Raw genomic sequence first — 26724 nt, 5'->3', positions numbered from 1 at the left:
TTTATTATCAATTTAATATTAAAATGTTGTTTCTCGGGTATCTTATTGTAATGAAATCAAGAAAGATAACTAATTTAGAAACATTTCAGACTTGTGACTTTACTTGTTATCACATAACAAACATCTGTTTAAGTATTCACATAAAAGCTAGAATCTTGTTCGCAATATGACAAACATATTTAAATGATTGTGAAAAAATTATTCAAATGCATAGCCGAATGGTTAGGATTGTTTTTCAGTCCAAGCGAAAGAGTTTGAATCTAAAATCGACATTTTGGTCAACTTCTCATGATAATAGATCTAAATTCATTTTTAAATAATGTTATGAAATATATGAAGAATGAAATTCTTTTTTTACATGTTGGCATGACAAAATCTCTTTTGAACATGGGGTTTACGCTCATTTTAATTCCGAAGTTGAACGTGGACTTTTCTATGATATCATCGACAAAAGGAATTTTCACTGGAAGGAAAATAGAAGCGGGACTCGGAAATCTGTTTGTATATATATAATCACCAAATAAAGACATTTCTCTGCAAAGGTTTGTACGCAATTAAAAAGTGCGTTATGTCAAGTTAAACCCTTAAAATAGACATTAATGCTTGGTCCTTTTGCCACATTTGTAAGTGTTTTATGCTTTAACCAAAATAAGGCTTAAATGCTCCCCACCAGGTCAAACTGTACAGAAATAATTGCATAAAGGCAATAAACTGCACCGTGTGCGTGTAATAAGTTGGAAAAAGTTAAATTTTGACTCCTGCCTCACCAGGTGTCAAGTATTAAGTAAAATTCAGTCAAAAACTTACCAACGACAGCATTTAAATGGCCATTTTCTACCGCTATTGCGACAAATATTCCACCGCGGCTGCGATGAACCAACAGCTTTTGCGACAGCTATGGCCAGTGTGATATTTCTTTTGTGATGACGTGAATTTAAAAGGTACACACTAATACATGTATATATGTTTGTCAAAATATTTATATGAATATATTAAATGGGAGTTCGAACTTCGTGGTTTTCAAAATATTCTAATGAGTATACAATGGAACCACAATAAATAAATATACAATAATATACAATAAATCCGTGATGGAACTTAAAAAAATCAGATTTCTATTTAAACTGGAGTTGAAATCCTCTACTTGTTTTAGAGAACTCTTGTTACCTGAAAAGAGTAGCGCTAAAAGTGTAAATAATGAGCCATTAAAGTAGCGAATGTAACCAAATTAGTATATTGACTTCCATATAAAATACTATAACTGACACAGGTTTTTGGACAATGGATACTGTAAACATGCACCAAACTTAATTTACAAATTTCTGAGTCACAGTATAAAACTTATAGGTCCCTGCTGGTAACCTAGATTTTATACTTCAGTGTGTTCGAAAGTAAAATTGTCTAACCGTACTTTTCAAGTCGGGAATATTTTTTCCGTTTATAAAACACGTGTTTCACGAGATATATTAATACGCTTGCCGCCTAAACCTAAATCAGTAACCGTCCGATTTTACCTCTGAAAATGGCCAGTCAATTTACCTTGTTTACACTCCATGCTTATGTTTGCTTTGAATTAACCGATGCAGACGTAGAAACACATTTTCTATTTTTTGGAAATCTCTTTGAAACAGGTAATATTTTTATTTTGTTGAAATACAACTGTTTACCTTACCCCACCACTTTTTACAATGCGTCAAATGCACCCCACCCACAGACACTTAGGGTGTGGAGCTCAAAGCGCATTTAAATTCCAAATAAAATGTATATTTGTCATTCCATGTAGTTAAATATAATCTGTGGTCACAAGCATACTACCTAAAATGACAGTTAACATACTGACCAATCATGTCAGTACCTGCTTTAATTCCTCGAAGGTACTTGTTTAACAAATTCAAATTGCAGAGAATTTTAATGATGCTGGGTTGCTGGCATCAAATCACTTGCCTTTTTTGTTCTATTGATGTGATTGGCTTTAGTTGTTTTACTCGTAAACGTATCCAGTGCTATAATGCCTGCATATGCACTGAAACGTACCAAATATATGTTTTTAATACAATCTACGTCCACATATTTTCACTTGCTATATATTTTAAAATTCATATAGACCCTGCAACGCAATTGTTTATGGTTTTATATCATAAATCTGTTGCTCAGATGAAGATTTATCAATATTAAAATTTAACATTTCATGTAAATAAATGGAGGTAATTAGAAATTTAATTACGATAAAGTCTAAGCTTTCAATAAAAATGAATGCATTAATTTTAACGTTTAATTATAATGTGTATAAAATTTGCTTTATATATTTAGCATATTCTTGGGTTTGAAGAATAATTATATGTACATATTTAAAACTTCACCTAACGGTACTGTATGTTACATCCTTCATTACAACATACAGGATCTTTAATATGAAATTAGGATTTTCTGTAGGATCATTTATTTTGGTTATAATTTATTTCTAGGCTGTCGGAGAGCCACCTCTTCTTTTGTCACTTTCTGTAATTGCCGCAATCAAAGAGGCCGTACTCGCAGCTAGGGCACAAATCGGACAGAATGGATACTTCATACTAGATTCCCCAGCAACCGTTAAAAGAATTCAAGAAACATGCGGAAAGCAAATTTAATTTTTTGAACGATTTATTGAATATTGATATTCATATTGATTTAGTGTTTGAGATTGAATGTTACGTTAAATATATTAAATATGAATTGCTTGTCCGCGGAATATAACTGCCCGCGTATTATATAGTTATTTCATGTGTAATAGGATGGGTATTTACGGTAATCTAAGTTAACAGTTAATCTATAAGTTATGAGTTACTATCTTTCATACTTATTGCATGGTATATACAATATTATTCTCAACCAATCAAATTGTTGCAGTGAATACTGAATGACTTTGGCAATGTTAGCTAGGTTAGGTACTGTACCTACTCTGGTCAGTACTACAAGGCTTAGCCTTGAAACATTAAACTTGACTTAGTCCTAAATACAAGCTTTTACGTTTATTGTAATCGTCCTCTTATAAAATATATCATAAACATAATCTTAATTAAATTTTTAAATAAGTAATATAAAACTATATATAATTTAATTAGTATACTTATTAAATGTGTTAGGGCTTTTCATATAATAAAAGCATTGACTGAAATTGTATTTACTAGTTGTTGTTGTTTAGTCCATCATCTTTATTTAGAGATACTTATATAAGTCTACTGAGCCCTGAGAATTTATTCCAGTTATAATTTGTGATCGTTTGGTGTCCGTGTAAGCACTGATTCTCATTAGAACCTAACAACTATTACACATGATATTATATAATCTACATGCATGTGTATGTTGAAAAGTTAATTGATTTCAAATCAATTTACTACATGCATAGGACATATATTTTCTGTAGCGTGATGAATTATTATAATCAAAAGTTATGGAGGAAGGATCCAAGAAATAAATGTTAGTTTGTATTTCAGGGGAGGATCACTTTCAATTAATTCTTTGTGTGAAGCTATTTTCAACATAAATCTCTGCTATTTTTTTCCAGCTAGACTTTAAAGAAAACTTTGTTGTGTGTATAATTCTATTTGTATTACGCTTCTGAACAGGCATATTTTAAAAAGAAACACATCCTCAGTTCCATTTTATACAGATAAATTATGTGGAAATAAATTTTATTTCATTTAAATCAAGGGCGTATATGACTTTTTATGCTTTTAATAAGATTAGTTTTAGTTTATTTTTTTGTATTAAAAAAACTCTGTATAATATGAATGTGTGCTATTTATCACAATGCTAGATATTAAACAGTTTATTAAGTATTAATTTTCCCCCATCAACAAAATGCCAGTTTGTTATTGATAACTACACAATGAACATTTGTATCAGTTACATAAACATTACAGAGTAGCCTCCCTTAGTTGAAAGAAGAGAAAACTGTTATCCAACATATTGTAATTTGGATTCAGAGCCATCAAAAAATAAATTTCATTTTAGTGCATTTATATGTGAATAGATTATTAATACATGTCTTGTCCGAAGAAAAAAACGAAAAGTTTTTGCTTTATTTATGACGCTGTAATTTTTAACTGTTAAATGTTTTTTTTATATTAAAATTGCGTTTTGCGCTCTTGTTGATACAGTCAAATATCGTTATCTCGACTTCGCTTTTCTCGATATTTCGTTATCTCGATGACATTTTGAAAGTTTCGATTTTCTTCCTTCTTTGTCTATATTGGAAATATTTGTTTATCTCGATATTTTTATTTCGATATTTTCAGTATCTCGATGTACAATTTCAGCCCCGACAGTTATTTTCACACTATTATCCTTTGTTTATCTCGAGTTATAGTTTTCTTTCGTCTGTTCCCTTCAGACGTGTGAAAAAGACAAACTAGACGAAAACTGCTCAATAGCGCGTGCCATAATGATGATTATGTTTGTAAGATGTTTAGCTGTTTTTATCGGTTTTAATTTATTTAGGGTGTTGATTGACTTATGTCCAAAATGAGTGAAATTTACAAATTCTTCAAAATTCATTAAAACCAAACATATTTTTTTCTATGGCCTACGCTTTTACAGTAAAAAAAAGTGGGAAAGGGGAGGTTTTTCTTTTAAACGCAATGTAGCGTGTACGGTTTGATAATTCAATGTAGTGCATGCCAGCCTGGGCTCAAGTCTGTCTATTTTAATGCTTCTGTTCGACTTTATTAAAACACGATCGAGTATGTAATAGCGCTTATGTTATGAATAAGCAAAAAGTATCAACGCATGAATCCCAGGCTAAGTACATGTCTATTGAAAAAAAGAAGAAGAAAAAATACATCTCGAAACAAACATCTGGCTTCACTTAAACATTCATGTATATATCTACTTAATTATACGGCAACTTCAAGTGGAGTTTCTTATCTAGAGCTTGTGAACTACATCATTTAAACCTTACAGAATTTTCGTAAACAACTCGACGGGTAAAACATAACAAGTCCGGGCCTCATTTAACATTTTTTCCCCTGTTACACTTGTTAAAAAGGCGCTAGATGTCCTACCTTGCCCTCTTCAGCTAGTTTGTGTATGTACATAGAGTTACTTTTATTGTATTTATATACACAAAGGACAAACATGAAATACCTCGATTAAGAATTAAAGACTTATGCCTTAAAAAATTATTTCCGTTTCAGAAAATAGGCATAATTTATGATGGTTCTTTGGTCCGCTGTTGTGAGAAAATAATACTGTTTTTTTCTTTTTCTTTTTCTTCTTCTTCTTCTTCTTATTTATTATTCTTATTATTATTGTTGTTGTTGCTGTTGTTGTTCAATTAAGTCAGTTATTGAAAGAATTATGTTGTAAATATATATAACATGGCATTTGTCTGTTACTTGTCAATCAATGTGAAAACCGTTTTGCAAAAAAGACGTATTGATAATGTTTCTGTTTTTCAATTCAGTAAAAACTGTTTCATTGTATATGCATGTTAAAGCTGGAACTAAAACAAAGTTTAAAAACTGGAATACACATTTTGAAATGCATTAAAAGCCTATACGAACTTCTGTGCTTTTACGAATATGCCATTCAATAAAAAAATAATATTTTAGATTTGGCCTTTTATTTCAATTGTTCCAATAAATAGGCCTTGCATGAGCAAAACAAATCTACTTAATATAATGTTTGAGACAAGCGCTAGGAGAAAAGACAGCTGTTAAACATTTATTTCATCTAGATTTATTTTCATAAATAAAGCGCAAAACATATTCTAAGGAATAACATAAAGCATTTGGACTTTTTGACGATTTTTCGTTTATTCAGTTAGAAAAACTATGTCACTTACGTTTGTAAAAGTTTATTTGTTTTTACTTTTAATAAGAAAGTGTTCATTCTTCAGTTTTGAGTATGCCTTAAAAAAAGTTGATAGTCTTGAAGCTAGACTGGTTGCTTTGGAGACAGTGGATGGTTTAAGGCGTCTTGAAATCGATGAGATTTTTGTTCAATTTTCTGAATTCACCAAAAAATTGAGAGCAGTGAATATGTCATTAATTTCGACAGGTGCAAACGCGGATGTAAACAATTGTAAAAATTCAGTTGTGAGTACAGATGGACACTCACTTAATTACCTAGTGAAAGGAATGGCTGCGGAGAAGCTGATGAGCTACAAGAACAGACAGAATCTTGAGAGATTGATAAGTTACTTGCAAAATGTATTTAGCGACCACGAGAATAAGTTTGAAGAGATGACAAAAATGTTAAAAAGTGAAATTGATCAAAATATAGACAATCTGATAAATGGCCAAGCTTTAATGGCAGACACATGTGAAACCATAAAAGAAGGGTATAGAAATGAAATGGCCTCTTTAAAGGCTGAATTCGAGCATACACAGAAGGAAATGAAACATCTTGAGAGATTGATAAGTTCCTTAACAAATGTATATACTGACCACGAGAATAAGTTTGAAGAGATGACGAAAATGTTAAAATGTGAAATTGATCAAAATAGAGAAAATCTGATAAATGGCCAAGCTTTATTTGCAGACACATGTGAAACGATAAAAGAAGGATATAAAAATGAAATGGCCAATTTAAAGGCTGAATTTAAGCATGCACAGAATGAAATGAAAAAAGAAAAAGAATTGCTAAAAGGCGAAACAATCAAGAAAGAATCATGCGTAGATTTATTTAGTCAGAAACAGTTCGTTAGTGGTATTTATGAGCTCCATAATGGGCTAAACGTTTATTGTGACCAAACTACTGATGGGGGAGGTTGGATAGTTTTTCAGCGTCGTGAAGATGGAAGTGACATTTTTGAACGCACATGGGATAACTACAAAACAGGATTTGGAGATTTATTGCACGAGTTTTGGCTAGGAAATGACAATTTACATGTCCTTACAGAACATGGTAACCACGAGTTACGTATAGATATGGAGGACTTTGAAGGTAATAAGGCTTATGCTAAATACAGTCATTTCAAAGTTTATGGAGAAAATGATAAGTACAGCCTTGAAGTGAGTGGGTATAGTGGGAATGCTGGCGATTCTCTCATCTATCATAATGAAATGGCATTTTCTACAGTAGACAGGGATAATGATCCGTACCTTGGCAATTGTGCCAAGAAGTACAGAGGTGCATGGTGGTTTGCGTCAGGCTGTCACTATTCAAATCTCAACGGAGTTTACTACCATGGGTCGAGCTCACCAAATGGTGAAGGTGTAATATGGTATCATTGGAAAGAATCTTTTAGGTATTCCCTAAAACGTGTCGAGATGAAGCTACGATCAACTTAATCTTATGGATGTTTTGTAATAGAATAGAGATTCACATATCTTGGAATAATACATCTTCGTCTGTACATGTGTGTCTAATGAATGAATGAATGTTCACAAAGACATTTTTGCAATGTGTGAATGCAAACAATCACGGAGTGTTAATGCAACATAATGAAAAAATGTACAATTAGACAATTAAATATGCATGAATTGAACACAGTTGTACATTTATTATTTTATAGAGCGCATATTGGCAGAAATTCATTGAAAAATTAGACAGTGCCTTATAAACACTTCTAAATTCCAAATTAACGAAGCAATTAAGTATCGAGAAATACTATTTAAAAACAATTTACTTAAAAACTAAAAATTGAAAGTTTGTTAAATGTCAGCACATTGGAATAATTTGAAAGTATTAAATAGAACTCGTTGCATATTTATCATTCTAAATCGCTTCATTTTACCCCCCTCTAAACAGTGATGTCATCCGAGTGAATATTTCTAGGAAAATATGCACAGAATAAATAAGGATGCCTACATTTCATACGAAATAATAAATTCTTACAATCTTCATGTTAAAGATGAAATCGTGAAGAATAGATTATTGTGTCGAAAACTAATCGTCACTTTAAATCAATATGTTGATTTCAACTCTTACTAATTATTCAGTCGCACAAAAAAGAACATTATGCTGGTGATGACCAATATAGAATGAATAATGGAATATAATATTTGAAAGGTTCTACGATCAACTATAAAGGGTGTCAGCATATATTTGGTGATGACTACTACACGTGTATAATCACCCTGTGGTATAATATATAAAGAAGATATATAATATACATGTATAGCAAACTACCGTTTATACACGGACGTATTTGCTGTTTAATACGACTTCATTATGTTTCATATCTTTCTTTTCAAATCAAAAAGATAATTCAAGAAAAGTACTGTTTAGATTCCATACAATTCAAATACATATTTTGTAAATTGTAGCTATTCACTTTATGAATTGAAGGTACGTTATGCCTCAGGAACGAATGAATATTTCGTTCTGTAAAAATGGCAAATAGGAGTTTTATAATGTTTGGGGCATAGTTAAGATGCATATCACCTAAGGAAATAGTGCTGAATGTAAAATAATGGGTCATAAAAGTATCAAAATGTAAACAAAGTAGTATTTTGACTTGTATTCAAAATACTAAATCGCTGTATCTGTAATTATTGCCAAAAGCAACAGAAGAAAAAGATGGCTCAGGTAATTGGCCAATGAGTAACTTTCTGGAAAATATAACCGGACGTTAAAAAACAAAGAAACAACAACAAGCTTTTGAAAAATAAAGATTTAAGTATTTCTGAGGCATAATGGACATTCATTGATTTAGAGATGGCTACATAACCGAACGAGTGATTTGATTACAATTTACTAGGCTTCCTTACCTATAAATGATTTATAATTAAACCACAATGTTGTTTCATATTTTGTTATTTGCTCATACGAAAATTAATCCAAGTACCTGACAAATGTTATGAGACCTTGTGTCTAGGACAGAACACCTTAAAATAAAATAATGATATTTGCATTGCTCCAATGTTTCTATATAAAATTCAGTACAAGAAATAACAGTTCATTGTCTATGGTTGTTGAATTCATAGAATTTACAATGCTACATATTTACATATTTACAATTTACATATCGACGGATGGTTAATTTTGCCCAGTTGTAACTTGCTTGTACGGTGGCATAAAGGGGACATCAGCAATATTTTAATTATCACGTGGGCACGCGATAGCTACTACTTCCGCACGTGAAAGCTACTACGTGCGTACTAGATAGTTACTATTTGCGCACGTAATAGCTACTACGTGCGCACACGATAGCTACTAAACGTGCGCACGCGATAGCTACTAGGTTGGTAAATCATTACGTGCGCACGTAATAGCTATCGCATGCACACGAAGTGTCTAGCAAAAACTGTTTAAAATTTGCTTTTATCTTCTTACAGTAAATGAGGGCTTTGTGAGGGCATTGCGGTCTGTACAGTTGGGCAAAGCGGTCTAAAGTGTACAATGCAAAGTCCTCTAGTGTAAATAATATAAGTGCTTTGTAATAGCAGGAATGTTAGAAATAATATATATTCTATGTATATTATATGTATAGTAGGTTAAGTAACATGATGATTATAAAGGCTATTTTGTAAGTTTCAAATCATACACTGGTCTTACTTGTATCAAGTTTGAAGCATTATATGCGTTCAAAGTATAGTTTAGAAGTAACATTCGTTTTGTTTTGTTTGTATAATTTCAATATTTTGTGCCATATTACTATTGCAATAAATCAAAACCATATAGCTTAGATTAGTAAATGTACTACAAAGACCAGTGTATTGAAGAGAATTTCCATTCATGTTTTAAAGTATACTATGTAATAGATTTTTCTGACAATGTCTCTCCCGAGATTGCAAGTGTAATACATAATTATACACAAAGTATTTTTTGAATGTAGAATCTCTCAAAAAGTAATTCACTTGTAAATTAAATATATAATCAATGGTAACCATTAATAATGAAAGAAAAGAAATACTTGCATCTTGCTATGTACTTAGTTATTTACTTATGCATACATGTAATTTTATATATCATGAATGCTTGTACATGACTATTTTGAGAGTTAATTTGCAAAATAAAGATTCTTCTTCTTCTTATTCTTCTTCTTCTTCTATATTCCGTTTAATTTTAAGGTGTGTAAGAAATACATGGACGGTCTTGCTGTCTGATCATTCCCTGCAAATAATTCTTCATCTTTAAATAAATTTAGAATTATGTTGATTCTTTTTATTTACACTATGTGACCATTCATTTTTAAAAGGGCTTAGCTCACTTCTAAACACATAATAGTGCCCTCAAATTTGGTAAAAAATAGAATGGCTTCAACATATCAAATGCGTTTATTTTTATGCACACCTACCCTAGATATGCCATTTGCAAATATGTAGCCTATGTTGATTTTATATTATTACTTCATACCAAAATAATAATTCTTAAACACACTTGTTTTGGGAAATCTGTGATATGTGAAAATCCCCCCCCCCCACAACCCCCAAAAAAGTATGAGACACTGCATTTGACAATTTATCATCGGCATGTGTGTTCAATAGATAAAATTATATTTGCAATCGGAATATGTGGTGACTCATATGTAAATTTTAACTGAAAGCACACTGGAACTGCCCGTTAAACTCAATATATCATATCACAATTTAGACATTAGTTTGAGTATAAATAAATACATAATATTTTTTCAATACATCAATCACCAATTTTCAACAATGCATATTAAAAAGTAAAAACTTCACAGTGTTACACTATGTCCGAACGATTTACAAGAACAAACAAATATTTTTCGAAAACTTTTGAAATTCAAAGCCATCAAAAAATAAATTTCATTTATAGTGCATTTATATGGGACTAGATTATTAATACATGTCTTGTCCGAAGAAAAAAAGTAAAGTTTTTGCTTTATTTATGATGCTGTAATAGACAGGACTGATTTTAAGAAAATATGAATACTAGAGGCATTTTATAGTACAAGTAATATCTTGAGTGTTTTAACCTAATACGGGTATGCTGAAGACGATTAGGGTGGATACCAAGAAACTAAAATTGACTTTGACCTTCAAAATGTCAATTCAAAATGGCCGCTTAAAAATACTAAAAAAGGTCATAAAAACTATGAAACAGTACGATGCAATTCATTATTCTTGTCAAAATCAAATGATTATTCAATATTCTCTAAGTTTATACAATTATTAAGTTGATTAATAACAAATTTCTAGTAATATATAAGGTTAACACGTAAAAATCACCCCAAAACAAGGTCATTAAGGTCATATATATTTTCATTTCGCAAAGCATGATTATTATTATCATGTAAGGTAAAACTACATTTCGTTATTAAACTTATATCATATTTAAGAATATGCTGAATGAATTTAATACTGTAGCTTTGAAATAACTTTACTGTGTTATGCAATAAAGCTCTCACTATGGTTTCATAATTATGTATATTTCACATCACACTCATGAATTGAGTGCCCATTCGTTATATGTATACATGCCAGTATTTGTCACAGCCTGAAGCATTGGCTTGGATAAGTTGTTTAGTCTTTCAATATGTTGTTTTCTGATTTTTGTTTACTGATCAAGAATGTGGCAAAGGCTATGTCGGTCTTAAACATAAAAACTATTAAAGGGCAGATTGAAATTAATTCAATTATTAGCATTTCCAAAAACGCTAGAAATCACCATTCAGCCAGGTTTTTGAAAGAACAAATCGTGAAAAAACCTCATTCCTGAACAAAAGAGCTAATATTTCTTCTCTTAAGAGAAACAGCCCATATATTAATTACCCAGTAGAAGCCCACACACTTGATATGAAGAAAGTAGTAAAGTTTTAATTCTATATAAAGCTAACCCGACAAAAAGCATGGCGGATGGCGTGTTCCGTAGGTGCCCCTTTTTGAGTTTTTTTTCTTTCAATGTGTTATCATGTGGCATTAAATTATGCATTTTGAATGGCTTATGACAGGCGCTGTTCAAGGAGAAATGGTTGAATCTTGTTAATTGTATATTATGTCGCCATCCAGGAACAGCAACAATAGCAAAACATCTAGGTAAGGTAATGTAAACCAGTGACTTGTAAGAAAATCAGGGTTGACTGGGTTGGAGATTCCTTAAGAGACATTCTTTTTTATTTTAGGGTTTTTATGGATTCCACTGCAAAACAATAAGGCTATGAGCGTATTATGCCATGATCTCATTTGAATTTGAACCTAGGTTGACCAAGGCTATCGGTGATTTGAGCTTTGAAAATTCTATGGAAAATGCAACTGTAACGCTTTCATTTTCAAATCCCACATGGTGGTTAGGGATAAGTGGTGGGTAGTGGTAGTAAAATGTAGCAAAATACGGGCTTACAGTCTCTGAAACCCCTACAACTTTTATACGGGAGTGTCTCAGATTAAAAAAATGTTTTTATCTGAGGGCTTTGGGGATAGTTTTAGTGATAGTGGGGGTTATGGGAGCTAAGGAAAAGGTTTTTCCCAGGGGATAAGGGGGGGGAAGAGTATTTAAGAGTGACTACCCTTTGCCCCATTAAGTAATTTTGGGGAGTAAGGATAATGCAAGAAAGGGGGTGCCTGAATTATATAAAAAACCAGTGATTTTATATTCTTAGAAAAAAATTTTAAAAAATTTTGCACGTTTTTAGGGTTTTTATGCCTAAAAACCCTTTGGGGAAATTAGTAAAAAAGAAAGTGATTATCAAATTATTTCTTTTTTTTCAACATTAAAAGGGATTACTTAATTTTTCTCCGGGGAGAAGAATCATTTTTTACGGGGCAATTAGAAATTCTGATTTTTTTCTTTTGCCTTTTTTGAATTGCAAAGCCCTATTTTAGAAAAATTTTGATAAAAAACTTTGCAAATTAAAATATTTAGTTTTTGAGTTAAAAATACATTGTTGAAATTTAAAATGAAGTTCAAAAAGGGGAAAAAACAAAGCAAATTTTTTTATTTAAATTTTGGTATTTATGAAAACAATTTTCAGAAATAGTAATTTTTTTAAAGGGGTTAAAATTACAAAATCTTGGGTATTTTAGCCTGGATATGCTTTTGTGTTTATCTTTTTTGTGACAAAAAGAACACTTCTTTTAACCTACTTTGTGCCGGCTTCAAGTACAAATTACTGTTATTAAAAAAAGGAAGCCAAAACGTTTGCATAATATAATGGCTTTTTTAATGTTAATCATTCATAAATTGCGTGACTTAGGGTTTCATGTGAAGAAAATAAAACGAGCATTTAGCAGAATTTGAAGTCATTACTATGACATCTCATTCGAAGACAAAGTCACAGGGCGATAAATGTTGCTGCCAAAGAAAAAACTTTTTTTCTTAGTCTGGCCAAGAGTTCGGAGGTTTTTGATTCGATTTGAGTTTTGTAATATGTATTATTAATTAACTGTGCAATATTGGACGCATTAGCACTTCCAATTCAGAGCTGATACATTTTTACCATGACAATATGGATAGAAAACTCAGCTATATGAAAAAAACACATCCATGAAAAAGTCGGACCGAAAAGTCTGACTGACTGTTTGACATGGCCAATATGCAGCTCACGCTAAACATTGAAAAATCCAATGCCATTTCGTTATTTATAACAAGTTCAAATGTTGCTGCAATGCAGCAATTGAGAAGCTCCGCGCAAAAAAAATGTGCTCATTACAGACAGATACCTTACCAAATTATTCCTACGCATAGGTCATGTTATATTCAGATTAAGTACTATTGTAGATTTTTTTTCCGAACGTTTTGTAAACCATTTTTTGCATAATTATACTTATGCTTATGCACTGGTCCATATTAAGAAGAGGGGAAAAATATTTAATATAAAAAATGCTTTCACTGATGCCTATCTGGTAAGAAAAGTAATTCCATTGAATACAAACAAGACTTACAAGAGCTTGTAAAATGTTATGTGACGATGACTGTAACTGTGGTTCTGTTTTCAGTAACAGAAGATAGATGATAGAAATATCAAAGTCCTGTTATAATGTAACAAAATATACAAATAGTAACAAAAGGACTAATATTATAATTACGTAATATTACATGCATAATTTTTCATGTCAAATTCAAAAACTTGGTTTTTTTCAATACTGAAAGTAAACAGCACTCTGGGAATGAAAAAATTGGGATGAATTTCCAAAAGACCAAATTCCAGGATTTTTTTTGTTTGGTATATACACGCGTTAGATGGTGATCTACAGTAATTTATCAACATAATAGAAGACTGTTCCCTGAATTTAGTAGGATGAGGAAATTCACTAATATCATATCCGTGCGAGACAATTAAAGATATGAAAGCTATTTGACATTGGTAATATATATAAAAACTATTGTTAATTAATTTTTAAGGAGATCAATATATATTTTTTTGTTGAATTGCTATAAAAACCATTCTTAAAAACATTACACTTCATGTTCAAACTGCAGATCAAAGTTTTCTGTTGTTGTCATGATATCTATCTATAGCTATGCTTAAGGTGATTCGCTTTGTCAGCCATGTTTGTTTTACTAAGTATGTCCAAAGTGAAAAGTAGGCCAAAATTCATATAACAACAAAGCTCTTATTGTAAAATGATGAACCATTTCGAAAATTTAAGGACAATTATAAAAAAAATAAAAATGATAACAAATAAGAATATTTACCTTGAATGTGCTACCATTTCTGAAGACCAAAAACATTCTATTGCAAAGTTTTTATGCACATTTCATGTAGTGGCCAAAATCCTTTTAAAATGTCTGTTTTAGTGCCAACAAAAGCTATTTTTTTGCAGCAAATACAAACTAACTCAAAATAAATTAGTATCTCATGTCCTTCTAAGCACATGGCCTCCTATTAATTTTTGTAAAAAAGTAGTGCAAGAAAACAATCATCATTTATAGCCTTATGAACTACAATTAAAATAAAAAACACAATCAAACTTTAAAATCTTACGTTTTATGTGTAAACAGTGAAGTGTGTCTGTTTGTCATATACACAAGAAAATAGGTAAATGATGTTTTTTCATGGTACTATTTTTTTACACATGTCATGGAGGCCATGTTTTTTCAAGGTCAGATAAACTACTTTCCTAAGATTTATGTTTTTTTTAAAGTTTTTTGTATTTCTGCAAAAAATAGCATTTTTTGCACTAAAATAGACTTTAAACTGGATTTTGCCATTCATGAAAAGTGCATTAAGATTTGCAACTAGAATGTTTTTTTGGTCTTCAGAAATGTAGCCCATTCAAGGTAAAGTTCTTATTGTTATCATTTTTATTTTTTGATTAAAAAGTCTTTAAACATAGAATTGAAAAGTTTACTTGCAAATGGCTCATCATATAACAATGTGAGCTTTCGTTGTTATATGAATTTTGGCCTACTTTCACTTAGCACAGACTTTGTGAAAACAAACTTGGCTGACAAAGCGGAATCACCATCCGCTCGTTAGGCTACAAAATGCATCTTTCGCTGTCGAGTGGCGGACATCCCGAACATGTCACCAGTCATACCATTAATACAAAGTGGTATGCTGTACCAAAGACCTAATGAAATGTAACCTTATGTACTAAAATTTTTTATTTAAAACAAAATAATCAAATGTTTTTAAAATTTTAATTTCATAAAATAAAATTTAAAAAAAATTAAAAAAGCAAAAGTTTTTAAATCTTTTTCCCGAAATCTTCTTTTATTGAAAATTTAAACAAATAGTTAAATTTAATGCTGTTGTAAAAGTTTTTCAAAATATAAAAAAATTAAATTTTGTCACAAAAAAGGGAAAAAACAATTTTTAACCTAAGTTCAAAAATCAAAACATTTTATAGCTTTTTAAGCTTTCGAATTTTGTAACAAAAATGCTTTCCTTTTCTCATTCATTAATATACATCTGGAATCCCCGACGGGAAAACCCAAATAAAAAATCGAAAGGATTTTTGAATCAGTTTTTACTTTTAGCTTTTTAAATGAAAGGATTTATTGCTCAAATCCGGGCCCATGGACAAAAAAATAGTAAACACAAATAGCTCCGCGCCTGTGGGCGCGGAGCAATAATTAAAGGTTTTCATAATTGTACTTGTTATTGGTTGAGCTTGATTATTAAGCGTGAATCCTTTGGCTTTATAACAATATCATTATGATAACAAACTCCAACTACTGACATCATAGTTACACAGCTTTTCCCTTATGTTGTTGCTTATGGGTCAATAAAAAAATTGTAATTCGCTGGATAGGGCCTTTTAACTGGGATCAAAAGATAATTTTCTAGATGCTCATGCAGTTCAGCTGGAAGATATGTAGATGTGTATTTAGATGATGCATTAGTCTCAAGACAAAGCCTCATTCACCGACATCTGACTTGGAAACCAGTGCATGTATGGGAGGACAGGGTTGTTTGACAGTAATAAGAAACCCTTAAGTGAAGCAAAATTAAATCTAAGCTATTATATAAGTGTTATTGGTTTTAAATGTCTAATGACAATATTAATCATCCTACTTAATATTGCCTGAATTTCAATATCGCAATGAGTGAATTGCATTGGGCAACTCTGAGTAAACTAATTAGAAATTTCTCAGGTGTTTAGTCAAGTTTAAAAACCTTGTTGAAAGAAATACTTGCATATAGTGCTGTGCAAATATAAGTAGGAATCTGAGTAGCCACTCTATATGCTTGCATAAACTGTCAGATAAAATACTTGAAAGCTCTATATTTAGCAGATAGGGCAGGGAAGAGTGTAGTGTTCGCTGCGTAAACCCTAAATGGTTCAAAGGAGTAGGGACTTTCTAGAATTTTTATCTCTTACATTCTTGTCTCTTATGTTCAATTGCCTTAAAATATTCAGTACTGTCTTTAATATTACATGTACTTCTATATTACAACTATATTGGCCTATAGAAAAATGCCCGTCATCTTTGATTTTTCGGCCATATTGGATTGTTTTGTGTTTTTTTTTAAATTCTGTTTTGGTGTCTAATTTGGTTTTACCTTAAATGCTTTGTGACAAATTTCAGACTTTTCCTATCTTTAAAAGTTTAATTTGATATATCATCAATTTATGATAAAGAAATTTGGCGGTTCCTATATTGGCCTTAAGAAAATGTCCGCCATCTTGGATTTTTTTCGGCCATATTGGATTGGTTTTTTTTTAAATTCTGTTTTGGTGTCTAATTTGTTTTTATAATATACTTTGTGACAAATTTCAGGCATATCCTTTCTTTAAATGTTTAATTTGATATAACATCCATTTATGATAAAGAAATTCGGCAGCCATTTTTGTGGTCACTTTAAATGGCCATTTCAATAGTCAAGATCAAGTTTTTCAGTTTGGTATCCACCTTTATCGGATTCAGCATACCTTAAATAGGTAAAATACACCAAGATACCACTTGTACTACAAAATGCCTCTAGCATCTTATAGAGGGCCAAATTCTTAAAATCAGTCCTGTCTATAATTTTAAACTGTTGAAACGTTTTATTTTGTAAATATTGACTTAAATTATACACACACCCGCTATCTTATACATTATAGAATGGACAAAGAAGACAGATTTAACGGTCCGTGATTTTCCCTCTTTCCAAGAAATACACTATATAATACTTGACCTTTTATGCTAGGGAATAATGTCGTACACAGGATGCAACTTCTTCAAATAAAACCTCCATTTAACTCATGTCTTTGTCTTAGCTGTTATTATACCATCATAATTATGCATTTATTATAATTATTATTGTTACGGTTCTGTTAGTTTCAAGAGAAGTTAAAACAAATTAATTTGATGTATCTACGATTATAATCTACAAATTTTGCCAGTGAACGGACATGCTTGTTATTATAAATTTGGTTGCAAGATTATAAATATCACAATCCACGTGCAAAGGGAAATTTTGTTTTACAGTTTGTTTATGCGTTTTTATTCATTTAGAAGAGTGGTATTAATAGCGGGAAGGAATTGCATTGACACATTTAAATTAGGAAAGAATAAAACGTAAAATAAATAGAAAAATTGTTTGTTTTGAGACAATCTTGAATATATCATCCTTTAAAAAGGAAAATATTTTAATATTTAAAATTGCGTTCTGCACTCTTGTTTATATTAACAATATCCACTTCTGCTATAATCATTAAATCTAACTATATATTTTGTATGGCCTACACTTTTACAGTAAAAAAGTGGAAAAGGGGACGTATTTCTTTTTAAAGCAATGTAGCATGTACGGTTTGATAATTCCATATAGTACATGCCAGCCTGAGTTCCAGTCTGTCTATTGTTTGTGCTTCTGTCCGGCAATCGACATTCGCAAAACGATCGAGTATGTAATATTGCTTATGTTATGAATAAGCAAAAAAATATCAACGCCTGAATCCCAGGCTAAATGCATGTCTATTGAAAAAAAAAGGAAAGAAAAACAAAATATAGCCCGAAACAAATATCTGACTACACTTAAACATTCATGTATATCTACTTAATTACTGCAAGTGGAGTTACTTATACCACTTGAAATGTACATGTTATAAACCTCACAGAATTTTCGTAAACAACTTGACGGTTTGAAATACGAGGGTAAAACATAACAATTAAGGCCGGGCCTCATTTAACATTTTTTTCCTGTTACACTTGTTAAAGAGGCGCTAGATGTCCTACCTTTCTTTTTTTTCAGGCACGTTTATGTATGTACATAGAGTTACATTTAATGTATTTATATACACATAGGACAAAAATGGAATACCTCGATTAAGAATTAAAGACTTTTGTGCCAATTGCGTTCCTTAAAAAAATATTTCTGTTTCAGAAATTAGGCACAATTTATGATGGTTCTTAGGTCAGCTGTTGTGAGTAAATAATACTGCTTTTCTTCTTCTTTCTTCTTCTTCCTCTTCTTCTTCTTCTTCTTCTTCTTCTTATTATTATTATTATTATTATGGTTCTTCTTCTTCTTCTTCTTCTTCTTATTATTATTGTTGTTCAATTAAGTCAGTTATTGAAAGAATTATGTTAGAAATGTTTGTAAATATATATAACATGGCATTTGTCTGTTACTTGTCAATCAATGTGAAAACCGTTTTGCAAAAAAGACGTATTGATAATGTTTCTGTTTTTCAATTCCGTAAAATCTGTTTCATTGTATATGCATGTCAAAGCTGGAACAAATACAAAGTCAAAAAACTGGAATACACATTTTGAAATTCATTAAAAGCCTATACAAATAAAGTTTTTTCTTCCGTGCTTTTGCGAATATGTCATTCAATAAAAAATAATAATTTAGATTTGGCCTTTTATTTCAATTGTTCCAATAAATAGGCCTTGCATGAGCAAAACAAATCTACTTAATATAATGTTTGAGACAAGCACGAGGAGTAAAGACAGCTGTTAAACATTTAGTTCATCTAGATTTATTTTCACAAATAAAGCGCAAAACATATTGTGAGGAATAAGATAAACCATTCGGACTTTTTGACGATTTTTCGTTTAATCAGTAAGAAAAACTATGTCACTTACGTTTGTAAAAGTTTCTTTGTTCTTACTTTTACTAAGACAGTGTTCATTGTTTAGTTTTGAGTATGCCTTGAAAAAAGTTGATAGTCTTGAAGCTAGAGTGGTTGCTCTGGAGACGGTGGATCATTTAAGGCGTCTTGAAATCGATGAGATTTTTGGCCAATTTTCTGAATTCACCAAGAAATTGAGAGTAATGAATATCTCGTTACTTTCGACAAATATAAGTATGGACGTAAAAAATTGTAATAATTCAGTTGTGAGTACAGATGGACACACACTAAGTTACCTGGTTAAAGGAATGGCTGCGGAGAAACTGTTGAGCTACAAGAACAGACAGAATCTTGAGAGATTGATAAGTTACTTACAAAATCTTTTTAGTGACCATGAGAATAAGTTTGAAGAGATGACGAAAATGTTAAAAAGTGAAATTGATCAAAATAGAGAAAATCTGATAAATGGCCAAGCTTTATTGGCAGACACATGTGATACCATAAAAGAAGGTTATAGAAATGAAATGGCCTCTTTAAAGGCTGAATTTGAGCAAATGGCGTCTTCAAAGGCTAAATTTGAGCATGCACAGAAGAAAATGAAGAACGAAATAGAATTGTTGAAAGACGTAACAAAGAATCATAGGGCTATCGAGATAGAATCATGCATAGATTTATTACGTCAGTTCGTTAGTGGTATTTATGAGCTAAATAATGGTCTGAAAGTTTATTGTGATCAAACTACTGATGGCGGAGGTTGGATAGTTTTTCAGCGTCGTGAAGATGGAACTGTAAATTTTGAACGCACATGGGATAACTACAAAACTGGATTTGGAGATTTATTGCACGAGTTTTGGCTAGGAAACGATAATTTATATGACCTTACAGAACATGGTAACCACGAGTTACGTATAGATATGGAGGACTTTGAAGGTAATAAGGCTTATGCTAAATACAGTCATTTCAAAGTTCATGGAGAAGTTGATAAGTACAGGCTTGAAGTGAGTGGGTATAGTGGGAGTGCTGGCGATTCACTCATCCGTCATAACAAAATGGCATTTTCTACAGTAGACAGGGATAATGATCCGTACACTGGCAATTGCGCTAAGGATTACAGAGGTGCGTGGTGGTATTATTCAAGCTGTCACCATTCAAATCTCAACGGATTTTACTACCATGGGTCGGGTTCACCACATGGGAAAGGTGTTACATGGTTTCATTGGAAAAAATCTTATACGTATTCCCTAAAATTTGTCGAGATGAAGCTACGATCAACTTAATCTAATTGAATGTTTTGTAAAAGTATCGAGATTCATAAAATTTGGAATAATACATCTTCGCCTGTACACGTGTCTAATGAATATTTTTTACAATGTACAAATGTATAAATACATTCTTGCAAAGTTTTGATGCAGACAGTCACGCAGTGTTGATGCTACATAATGAAACTTGTTGTGAAAAAGTGTACACTTACACGATGAGATAAATGCATGGATACATTCAGTTGTACATTTTTATATCATAGAGCGCATGTTGGAAACACATCATTGGAATACTCTTTTATGCCTTACATTTAGATGAATGTCTGGTAAATTAAATCATAAACTACAAGAAAAAGTGTAACGTGATGTAACATAATTAAAAAACGCTACAAAATTCCAAATTAACGGAAGCAATTAAGCGAGAAATGCTTTTAAAAGTACAATTTACGTTAAAAGTGTATTAAATATAAGCACCTCGCAATAATTTGAATGTACTTATTGGAACTCGTTGCATTTATCATTCTAAATCGCTTCTCTCTATTCCCCTATTAAACAGTCCTGTCACTCAAGTGCATATTTCTAGGAAATATGTACAAAGTAAATAAAGGAATGTCTACTTTTCATACGAAATTCAATACGTTGATTTCAGCTCTTACACACAAATAAGAACATTAAGCTGGTGATGACCAATATAGAAAGAATAATGGAATATTTGAAATGTTCTACGATCAACTATAATGGTTGTCAGCATATATTTGGCGATGGATACTACAAGTGTATAATATATGAAGAAGATATTTGTTTGTTTTGTGTCACATCGACACAGTATAGGTCATATCGCGACGTCCCAGCTTTACTGGTGGAGGAAAACCTCAGCATTATTTCAGGCACGAACAGGCACCTGAGTAGAACCTCTGACGTTCCGTAAGCTAGCTGGATAGCTTCCTCACATGAAAGATTCCAAAGTCCCTGTCGGGATTCGAACCCACAGCGATGAGGGACAAGTGGTTTGAAGTAAACGACCTTAACCACTCGGCCACGGACGCCCCTAAAGAAGATATATAATATACAAGCACATGTATAGAAAACTGACGTTTATACAAGGACGTACGACTTCATTATATTATCTTTCTATTTAAATTAAAAAGATATTTCAAGAAAATACTGTTTCGTTTCCATACGATGCAAATACATATTTTGTAAATTGTAGCTATTCATTGATAAATGAAATTGAAGGTAACGTTACCTCAGGAAACGAAATGAAATTTCGTTCTGTAAAAATGGGCAAAAAAGGAGATTTATAACTTCAACAAGTCCATTTGTTTACCAGAAACGAGGTAATTAAGTTCTAATTACGTTGCGCATTGTGAATAGTCTAACATATGACGCATAACTCACCGAATGAGAACAATAACTGATGCGAATGTATAAGATTTAAATGGATCATCAAAATAGTAGTCAATATTAATTGAAACAAAAGGGTAGTATTTTAACTTGTAATTCAAAAATATAACGCTGTAAATCTGTAATTATTGCCAAAAAACAAAGAACGTAAAATATTGGCCTCAAAAGGTTTAACTGGCCCGCATTGAATAACTTTCTGGATAAATATTATCGGAAACCGGTAAAAAAAACAAAACAAAAACCAAACAACAAACCCTTTTGAAAAATAAAGATTAAAGTAAATTTTTCCTGAAGGCATATGGGAACATTCATTGTTTTAAGGATTTGGCTACATTAAACCGAAACGGATAAGATTGCTTTCATGTCATAGGCTTCCTTACCTTATAAATGATTGAAAATTAAAACCAAAAATTTGTTTCATATTTTGTTTTTTGCTCATACAAAAATTAATCTTAAATTTTCCGGGAAAAATGTTTAAAACTTTGTCTAGGACAAAAACCCCTTTAAAATAAAAAAATTGAGTTTTTCATTTTCCCCAATTTTTCTATATGGAAAAGATAAAAATTTTGAAGGCCCCTTTATGCCCCCGGGTATGCTTTGCCCTCATTAGAAAATCTGTTTAATTTTTTGGGCAAATTTCTCCTTAAAAGTAAATGGGGGTTTTGGGTGAGGGTTTGTGGTCGGGAAACATTGGGCAAAGTGGCGGGCTGTAAAAATGTAAATTTCCCTAGTTTTAAATAGTATAAGTGCTTTGAAATTTAGCAGGAATATTAGAAATAATAAAATTTTAAATTATGGGATAATCGGTTAAGTAACACGATAAATTTTAAAAAGGGTATTTTGTAAGTTTCAAAATTATACACTGGTTTTACTTGTATCAAGTTTGAAGCATTATATGCGTTCAAAGTATAGTTTAGAAGTAACGTTCGTTTTGTTTGTTTGTATAATTTCAATATTTTGTGCCATAGTACTATGCAATAAATCAAAACCATATAGCTTAGATTAGTAAATGTACTATAAAGACCAGTGTATGGAAGAGAATTTCCATTCATGTTTTTAAAGTATACTATGTAATAAATTTTTTTCTGACAATGTCTCTCTCGAGATTGCAAGTGTAATACATAATTATACACAAAGTATTTTTTGAATGTAGAATCTCTCAAAAAGTAATTCACTTGTAAATTAAATATATAATCAATGGTAACCATTAATAATGAAAGAAAAGAAATACTTGCATCTTGCTAATGTACTTAGTTATTTACTTATGCATACATGTAATTTTATATATCATGAATGCTTGTACATGACTATTTTGAGAGTTAATTAGCAAAATAAAGATTCTTCTTCTTCTTCTTATTATTATTATTATTTTTCTATATTCCGTTTAATTTTAAGGTGCGTAAGAAATACATGGACGGTCTTGCTGTTTGATCATTCCCTGCAAATAATTCTTCATCTTTAAATAAATTTAGAATTATGCTGATTCATTTTATTTACACTATATGACCATTCATTTTTAAAAGGGCTTGGCTCACTTTCAAACATAATAGTGCCCTCAAATTTGGTAAAAAATAGAACAGCTTGAACATATCAAATGCGTTTATTTTTATGCACACCTACCCTAGATATGCCATTTGCAAATATGTAGCCCATGTTGATTTTATATTATTACTTCATACCAAAATAATAATTCTTAGACACACTTGTTTCGGAAAACCTGTGATATGTGAAAATCCCCCCCCCCCAAAAAAAAAAGAGTATGAGCCACTACATTTGACAATTTATCACCCGGCATATGTGTTCAATAGATAAAACCGGATTCCAAAAATGTATATTTGCAATTGGAACATGTGGTGACTCATATCTAAATTTTAACTGAAAGCACACTGGTACTGCCCGTTAAACTCAATATATCATATCACAATTTAGACATTAGTTTAAGTATAAATAATAAATAATATTTTTTCAATACATCAATCACCAATTTTTTCAACAATGCATATTAAAAAGTAAAAACTTCAGTGAATGTATTTGTTTACACTATGTCCGAACGATTTACAAGAACAAACAAATATTTTTCGAAATGGTTGATTACGGTGGATCAAAAGTCTTACACTGATTATTAGATTTCTATTTTATAATTATTATCAATTTAATATAAAAATGTTGTTTCTCGGGTATCATAGTGTAATGACATCAAGAAAGATAACTTATTTAGAAACATTCCAGTCTAGTGATTGTGTTACTTCCCTTTAATTTTATTTTGCTAGCTTCTCACATAACAAACATCTGATAAAAAGCGCAATATAACATACATATATAAATGACTGTGAATCCATAGACGAATGGTTAGGATTGTTTTTTCAGTCCCAGCGAAAGTGTTTGAATCTAAAAAATCGACATTTTTGGTCAACTTATCATGATAATAGAAATCTAAATTCATTTTGAAATAATGTTATTGACACATATGAAGAATGAAAATATTTTTTTTACATGTTGTATGACAAAATCTCGTTTGAAACATGGAGTTTACGGTCATTTTAATTCCCAAGTTGAACGTGGGCTATTCTATGATATTATCGACAAAAGGAATTTTCACTGGAAGTAAAAATGGAAGCGGGACTCCGACATCTATTTGTATATATATAATCACCAAATAAAGACGTTTCTCTGATGTCAATGTAAGAAAAGGTTTGTACGCAATTAAAACGTGCGTTATGTCAAGTTAAACCCTTAAAATAGACATTAATGCTTGGTCGTTTTGTGCCAGTATCATTCATACGATGAGATGGCGGTATATATTTATATAGGGGACGTTTTGCCACATTTGTACGTGTTTTATGCTTTAACCAAAATTAGGCTTAAAATGCTCCCCCAACCTGTCAAACTGTACAGAAGTGTTTGCATAAAAGGCAATGAACTGCACCGTGTGCGTGTAATAAGTGGGAGGACTCCTGCCTCACTAGGTGAATTCAGTCAAAAACTTACCAACGACAGCATTTAAACGGCCATTTTCTACCGCTTCTACGACAAATACACCGCCGCTGCGATTAACCCCAGCTATGGCCAGTGTGATATTTACTTTTGCGATATTTACTTTTGCGAAGAAATGAACTTAAAAGATACACAGACACGAAGACCATAACTTTTAAACGGCCCTCTGTCTCCCCTACGGAATGTGGCACTTACATTGCCATACCAGCTAGCATCGTATCTATGTATATATAACATTGTGTATAATATGTGATAGAAGGAACAATGTACATGTACACATGGTTGTCAAAATATTTATATGAATATTCAATGGAAGTTCGAACTTCATGGTTTTGAAAATATTTTAATGAATATATAATGGAACCACGGATCTTAATATAAATCCGTGATAGAACTTTAAAAAAATCAGATTTCTATTTAAACTGGAGCTGAAATCCTCTACTTGTTTTAATGAACTGCTTGTTACATGAAAAGAGTAGCGATAAATGTGGAAATAATGAGCCATTAAAGTAGCGAATGTAACCAAATTAGTACATGAAGTATATTGACTTCCATATAATATATTATAACTTACAGGTTTTTGGACAATGGATGCTGTAAAAATGCACCAAATTTAATTAACTAATTTCTAAGTCACAGTATAAAACTTATAGGTCCCTGCTGGGAACCTAGATTTGATACTTCATTGATTTCGAAAGTAAAATTGTCTAACCGTACTTTTCAAGTCGGGAATATTTTTTCCGTTTATAAAACACGTGTTTCACGGAATATAAATACGCTTGCCGCCTAAACCAATCAGTAGCGGTCCGATTTTACCTCTGAATTTACCTTGTTCTGTTTTGCTTTGAATTAACCGATGCCGACGGAGAAAGACATTTTCTATTTTTTGAAAATCTTTTTGAAAGAGGTAATATTTTTATTTTGTTGAAATACAACTGTTTACATTACCCCACCACTTTTTACAATGCGTCAAATGCACCCCACCCACAGACACGTTGGTTGTGGAGCTCAAAGCGCATTTAAATTTAAAAAAAATGTATATTTGTCATTCCATGGAGCTAAATAATACGGAAGCGTCCTGGTGCCAATTCATAATGTTCTATAAAAAAAAATAAACTCCTACGTAGGAGATAAAAAAAGCCTAATTAGGAGTTTGTAACTCCTACGTAGGACCTACTTAGGACTTTATAACTCCTACTTAGGACTTTAAATTATAACTCCTACGTAGGACTTTATAACTCCTACGTAGGAGATAAAAAAGCCTAATTAGGAGTTTATAACTCCTATGTAGGACTTTTAAACTCCTAAGTAGGACTTTTTAACTCCTAAGTAGGACTTTTTAACTCCTACGTAGGACTTTGTAACTCCTACGTAGGACTTTTAAACTCCTACGTAGGAGTTTGTAAGTCCTACGTAGAACTTTATAACTCCTACGTAGGACTTTAAAACTCCTACGTAGAAGATAAAAAAGCCTAATTAGGAGTTTGTTACTCCTACGTAGGACTTTTAAACTCCTACGTAGGACTTTGTAAGTCCTACGTAGGACTTTATAACTCCTACGTAGGAGATAAAAAAGCCTTATTAGGACTTTATAACTCCTACTGTACATAGGACTTTTAAACTCCTACGTAGGACTTTCTAACTCCTACGTAGGACTTTATGACTTTATAAGAAATGCATACAGAATGCTTTGCAAATCTTAACAATCCGGAACGGTATATCGG

General features: G+C 31.5%; 2 protein-coding genes across 2 annotated transcripts; both read left to right on the top strand.

Moving 5' to 3' along the window:
- Positions 1–5435: 5435 nt before the first annotated feature.
- On the top strand, positions 5436–7539 carry LOC132716301 (fibrinogen-like protein 1). The gene has a single exon (XM_060699548.1). It carries the CDS (start codon positions 5814–5816, stop codon positions 7272–7274), a length of 1461 nt encoding a protein of 486 aa, XP_060555531.1. The 5' UTR covers positions 5436–5813; the 3' UTR covers positions 7275–7539.
- Positions 7540–19183: 11644 nt separating this feature from the next.
- Positions 19184–21816, top strand: LOC132716300 (angiopoietin-related protein 7-like). The gene has a single exon (XM_060699547.1). The coding sequence runs from the start codon at positions 19346–19348 to the stop codon at positions 20618–20620; it is 1275 nt and encodes a 424-aa protein (XP_060555530.1). The 5' UTR covers positions 19184–19345; the 3' UTR covers positions 20621–21816.
- The last annotated feature ends 4908 nt before the right edge of the window (positions 21817–26724 follow it).

This window comes from Ruditapes philippinarum, unplaced genomic scaffold (genome assembly GCF_026571515.1).
Source record: "Ruditapes philippinarum isolate M1 unplaced genomic scaffold, ASM2657151v2 ctg3549_1_1_1_1, whole genome shotgun sequence".
Classification (NCBI taxonomy): domain Eukaryota; kingdom Metazoa; phylum Mollusca; class Bivalvia; order Venerida; family Veneridae; genus Ruditapes; species Ruditapes philippinarum.
The sequence above is the reverse complement of the archived record's forward strand: the minus strand, read 5'-3'. Positions and strand labels throughout refer to the sequence as shown.